The sequence below is a fragment of the Colobus angolensis genome, unplaced genomic scaffold, assembly GCF_000951035.1.
Source record: "Colobus angolensis palliatus isolate OR3802 unplaced genomic scaffold, Cang.pa_1.0 Scaffold4, whole genome shotgun sequence".
Taxonomy (NCBI): Eukaryota; Metazoa; Chordata; class Mammalia; order Primates; family Cercopithecidae; genus Colobus; species Colobus angolensis.
Window position 1 is genome coordinate 2,694,934 of NW_012117376.1, and position 6,446 is coordinate 2,701,379.

A 6,446-nucleotide genomic window follows, 5' to 3' on the forward strand; every position below is an offset into this window, starting at 1 on the left:
AGTGAAACCCCCATCTCTACTGAATATACAAAAATTAGCCAGGCGTTGTGGTGGGCACCTGTAATCCCAGCTACTTGGGAGGCTGAGGCAGGAGACTCCCTTGAGCCTGGGAGGCAGAGGTTGCAGTGAGCTGAGATTGTGCCGCTGTACTCCAGCCTGGGTGACGGAGTGAGACTCCGTCTCAAAAAAAAAAAAAAAGTAAATACATATAAAGTGCCTAGAATAGTACCGAGCAAATAGTGAGTATAATGTAAGCATTACTTGCTACCATCATTACCACCTTGCTGTTTTGCATTCATGCTGCAGGCATGCTGTTTAATTGAATGCTTTTCAGGATCTCCCTCACAAGGTGTTTTCCAGGTGGTGCAGGGCTCTGTCTTGTTCCTTTGCATGGATTCATTGGTTAATGAATCATTAACCAATTGATTAACCAATTGAGGTCCCTTTGCATCCTCATAACCCTAAAAGTGGTAACTATGACTTAGGTTTCAGTGTTTCAAGATTCTCTGTCTATACTGACTGATCAGCTGTGATTGGCTCCAAGTTTCTCTGCCAGATCTAGCAGGAAGTAGGACATTTGTCAGATCTCAGTTCCATTCCATGCTATTTATTTCTCAATTTCATTTAGTCAGGAAACGGCTTGGAAAACTATTGAAACCCTTTGTTGGTCTGGGTTGGTGGAATAGTTCATAGTGTGCAAGTGCAGGAGAGGCAGTTTTTTGGGTTTTTTTTTCCTCTTTTAAGTTTGGAAACAGCTCCAAGGGATGGATGGATCAGGTACTTGGGTGAGTGAGGGTAATTTAAAATCTTGCCTTTCACCGTGTCAGTGGAAGATGGATGTGCAAATATTTATTAAGTGGCAACGTTCTTTATTTGTAAAACAGGAAACACACGTGTGATTAAGCAGTCATCATTACAAAAATTTCAAGAGGAAATGGATACAGTTATGAAGGATCCATACAAAGTTGTCATGAAGCAAAGCAAGTTACCAATGTCTCTTCTCCACGATCGAATCCAGCCTCATGTAAGATGTAGGATATCCCTGGTGATGGAATTTCCTGGACAGACTCCTTGCAGCTCCCTCTCTAACATATTTGTCTTTTGTTTTTCTTAGAAAATAGCAACTTCAATGTAGCAATGATGAACTTCCTAAGACCTCTGTTTTCATCTTTTCACTTTTAGTATGAAGTGTGGTAGTGTAGTGGATCAAAGCACAGGTTTTGGAGTTGAGACCTGAATTTTAATCCTTGCTCTATCCGTTCCTGTACCCTTAGTTGGGTTTCTCTATGAACTTTAACTTCTTTGCCTTGAAAGTATAAATAGGCTGGGCGCAGTGGCTCACGCCTGTAATCCCAACACTTGGGAGGCCAAGGCGGGCGGATCACCTGAGGTGAGGAGTTTGAGACCAGCCTGACCAACAAGAAGAAACCCCATCTCTACTAAAAATGCAAAATTAGCTGGGCGTGGTGGTGCATACCTCTAATCTCAGCTACTCAGGAGGCTGAGGCAGGAGAATTGCTTGAACCCGGGAGGCGGAGATTGCAGTGAACCAAGATCGTGCCATTGCACTCCAGCCTGGGCAACAGGAGCGAAACTGTCTAAAAATAAAAATAAAAAGAAAGTATAGATAACCCACCGCCTTGGGTTATTGGCTACAGATGAAACGTCTGTAAAGCACTTGGTCCGTAGTAAGCACATAGCACACCACCTAATAAGAGCTAAATTGATAACAGATATTAGTAGTATTATTTATTATTATTTATTTTGGTAGGCAAACTTGTTTTAAGTGGTAATTCCATCAAACATTGGGACAGTGTAGAATTAGGATTGAGTTGGTAGAACTTTGGTGTTGGGTACGTTCAGCTTTTGTAAGATTCTTGAGATTTCTTCTCAGCTGAAAGAAGGGCTGCTGGTCACATTGGTTGTCAATCGCTGAAGTTTGAAGTACAGTAAGGATTCAATCTGGGTTGAATGGAATGAGTTTCACACAGAACAAAGAAAGAGTCTGATGTTTGTCTGCTCATTTTTACTTGCATTGAATAATAATTCCCAGAAATGTAACCATTACGTAAGCTTCAGTTCCGATATGGGGAGGGGAGAAAAACATTGACATGCGTACGTGGGTTAAATAGTTCAAAGAAAAGTGTTTACTTGCAGAACAAAATAAAAACTAAGGCCTGGTTATTGCCTCAGGTTTTGTCAGTTATGTTTTGTTTTATGATGGACTAGAAGAATGGCACCTATTAGTGGAATGACTGTTTTCTTTCAGGGGAACACATGAGTGTAATTCATGAACCACAGACAAGTTGCTCATTTCCCTTGTTCTCTTTGTCTGTTCTCCCTAAAGCCATCTTTTAAGCAACTATTGAATCTTGTTTATGAGAAGAACAGAGAGGCTCTATCATGGATTTATTGCTTTGTTGCCTGTTCTTGTTGTCAGCGCTTCTAAAATTCAGTGTTTAAATATCTGGTATGTAGAATGAGGGCCTGCAGTTGCACCAATCAGCTTCTTTGTTGATGCAGAAAGCTGCTCAGAGTAATTGATACGTTTTCTGCTTTGGTCTTGAAAAACCTTACCTATTTTATTTTAGTGTGATATCTATTACTTATAAAATCTAATTCTGAGATTATTTTGCACAGTGGAGTTAGATCAGATATGCATATTCATCTATATGTGTTTTAGAACTACTGTATTTCTGTAGCAATACAGTAAGAGTACTGTAACTTTGCATATGTACTTTGTTATATACTGTATATTACTGTATCATACTTATTAATGTGTAGGTTTATAGACAAAGCCTTGTGTGCTGTAACTTATAGGTTAAGAGATTTTGAAGATAATTTTGGTCACACTTGATTTTACCGAGTGACATTAGAACCTGTTTCTCATGTAAAATGAGCTGCTTCTGTTTGGGGATGCTCCCAAGTGGAACATAGTGACTAAAACTAAACTGAGTTGTGGGTCAGAGCATCTGAGAAAATGAAAATAGTTTAAGGATCTTTAGAAGTTGGAAGAGGGGATATGTTAAAGTTCAGAAGCCATGGGGGCTGCTCCATCATCCTCACAGCTTTTGGTAGTGGTGCTTACGGAGGAGCTTGTACTAGGGGGAAAAGGGTGATTTTCTTTCTTTCTTTTTTTTTTTTTTTGATATTGTCTGCGGGCTGTTAACATTCTGTTATGTGATAGATCCTAACTCAAACTTTGATTTTTATCTTGCTTCAGAAATTCTTATGCCTGTAACTCCTTTACAGGCACATCAAGTTCTAGTTAGTATCAGGTTCCTTTTATCACATCTAAACTATTATTTTGGACTTTTGCTAGATGTTTTTCATCTGAAGACTTGCCATGTGCGTTTAATAAAAACGTTACCTAAATTAGGGAAAATGTTATCTGAAACTAAAATGCATCTTACAAAACAAACAATTCCTTTTAGCCATGAAAGAAACTAACTTCCAAGAAAAAGTTGGCATTTACAGTTGGCTTAAAAAACCTCACAAATTTGAGTATGATTGTCCTTGATAAAATCTATGAATTTGGTGAATTTTATACACTTGTTTGAAAGCTAAAAAAAAATGGTGGAAAAGATTAGTTAATTTTCATCACTGTAGCCTTAATTACATTTGACTGAAGTTTATGATAAATGAAATAAAGCAGAGTTTTTGGCAAGTTTTTGCACAACTATTCATATTTACTTTGATTATTTGTATTACTTTTGTATCTCTCCAAGGAAGCTTACAGAACTTCAGAATAAGGGAACCATTGTTTGTGCCATTTCAACAAGTATTTCTGATTTGAAACCAGACTGAAACCATGTTCTTTATAGATTTGGGTATGGGTTGAACCTTGGAAAAATAAAATCAGAAAGTCTTTCCTAGGTGGGTGTTTAGGTTTTCGCTTTTCCTCAGTGCTTTTCTTAGTTTTACCTGTTATTCTTGTTTCTCTTCAGAAATCGAAGGTCCACATTCTTGATACTGAAAGTTTTGAAATGACATTTGGCCCTAAGTCACAGAGGAAGCGACCAAACTTATTTGCAAGTGATATGCAGTCTCTTATCGAAAATGCTGAGATGTCCACTGAGAGCTATGACCAGGGCAAGGATCGTGATTTGGTAACTGAAGACACTGGTGTGAGGTACAGTTTTTTTTGTTTGTTTTTTGGTTGTTTGTTTTTTGAGACGGAGTTTCGCTCTGTTGCCCAGGCTGGAGTGCAGTGGCACGATCTTGGCTCACTGCAAGCTCCGTCTCCCTGGTTCATGCCATTCCCTTGCCTCAGCCTCCCGAGTAGCTGGGACTGCAGGCGCCCGCCACCTTGCCTGGCTAATTTTTTGTATTTTTAGTAGAGACGGGGTTTCACCGTGTTAGCTAGGATGGTCTCGATCTTCTGACCTTGTGATCCGCCCACCTCAGTCCCCAAAGTGCTGGGATTATAGCATGAGCCACTGCGCCTGGCCGTTTTTTTTTTTTTTTTATGGATAGAGTCTCGCTCTGTTGCCCAGGCTGGAATGCAGTGGCACGATCTCGGCCCACTGCAACCTCTGCCTCCCAGGTTCAAGCAATTCTCCTGCCTCAGCCTGCCTCCATGCCCGGCTAATTTTTTGTATTTTAGTAGAGACAAGGTTTCACCGTGTTGCCCAGGCTGGTCTTGAACTCGTGAGCGCAGGCAGTCCACCCGCCTCGGCCTCCTAAAGTGCTAGGATTATAGGTGTGAGCCACCCACCGCGCCTGGCCAAGGTGCAGTTTTGAAGTTCATGCAAGTCTCATCATTTGGTCTTCTGCAACAAAACATTTTCTTTCAAGTTGTTTTGCCTGTGTGAAGCTCAGTGCTTTAACTCATATATGGAGCTGTCTTCTTCCCTCAGGCTGGAGACATTGGTGAAATTGGGGCTAGACTGAAGATGTCTAAGGTGGCTTGATTGACAAAGGTCTCTCTTCATCCCCAAAATAAATAAGATTTTCTTCATTTATAATCGTAATACACCAGTCATAGACAAATTAGGAAATACAGTTAAGTTGGAAAATGCAACACAAAGAACATAACTCATAACCTCATTGCACATATTAAGCATTGTTAATGCCTCCGTGAATATCGGGGCTTCCTTAACTGGAGGACTCTGAGTTCATGGATGGCCTTTAAGGTTTCTTTGACTCTTTGAAGCAAATGTGGAAAATTTGTGAGCATACATAAAGGCGGTGGGGTTTTGTCTTTTTTGTTTTTGTTTTGGGGAGGAGAAGAGGAAGTGTCTGTAACTTTCATCATATTCTTGTAGGGATCCATACTCAAAAGAAGAATCAGTCACTAGCTGGCTGCAGTGGCTCACCTGTAATACTAGTTTTCTGGAAGGCCAAGGCAGGAAGATCACTTGAGCACAGGAGTTTGAGACCAGCCTAGGCAACATAGCAAGACCTTGTCTCTACAAAAAATAAAAACTTAGCTGGGCATAGTGATGTGCACCTGTAGTCCCAGCTACCCAGAAGGCTGAGGTGGGAGGATCACTGGAGCCCAGGAGTTTGAGGCTGCAGTAAGCTGTGATTGTTAGGAATACATTTCTATGTCAGTATATAATCAACAATAATATAATATTTATTGTCAGAGTAGTGTTTTGTTTGTTATGGCCAGTCTGATTGTTGGACATTTATACTGTGTATAGTTTTTCCTTATGGTGAACAACACAAGGATGAAGCATCAATGTGACAACATCTTTTTCATCCTTAATTATTCCCCAAAGATAAATTCTTACGGAGCAAATTGTGGTATTAAAAGGTATGCATGTTTTTTGGTAGGCAGCTGCCACATTGCTCTTGAGAAAGGTTTAATTTCATTTCCCTTGGGTAGTGCTAGAAAGCTCTCATTCTCCATCCATCTCATGTCTCTTAAATGAAGTGGAGGTTTTGCTGTCTTAGTGAAGAGGCATTGTCCTTTGACTGCATCAGTGTTATTACCTCATTGCTATTGTCAGCCCATCTTCAAGCATTGGGCCACCTAGAGATAAAATGTCAAGCCATTTGAGGCCAAGCAAAAAGAGGCAGTGAGTTCATCTATTTATTCTTAGAATTATTTGAACTTTCGTTGGCTTTGTGTTCTGCCAATTTGAATTTTTCCTCCCGCAAAAGGTATAGTAGGTAATGGAGTAAAGATAAAACTATTTTTGTTTACCTTGGATAAATGTCCTTGAGACTAGTAAATGAACAGATGCTAAACCTTATCAGAAAAATACTGCTTTATATGGGAGCTATGGAGTATAGGTTGTGATTCAGCTGCTACCAATTCCATTTTAAAATTCTTTTAATTCATTTTTTTTGGGACGGGGTCTCACTCTGTTGCCCAGGCTGGAGTGCAGTGGTACAATCTCGGTTCACTGTAAGCTCTGCCTCCCAGGTTCATGCCATTCTCCTGCCTCGGCCTCTCAAATAGCTGGGACTACAGGTGCCTGCCACCACGCCTGGCA

At 40.3% G+C, this 6,446-nt stretch overlaps 1 protein-coding gene across 1 annotated transcript in view; it reads left to right on the plus strand.

Annotated features, from left to right (window-relative positions):
• The window catches only part of GNL2 (guanine nucleotide binding protein-like 2 (nucleolar)), a 29,619-nt gene that overhangs the window by 4,231 nt on the left and 18,942 nt on the right, over positions 1-6,446 (plus strand). Inside the window, 2 exon segments of the mRNA XM_011955290.1 lie at positions 885-1,024; positions 3,948-4,132. Of these exon segments, the coding sequence (XP_011810680.1) occupies positions 885-1,024; positions 3,948-4,132 (325 nt within the window).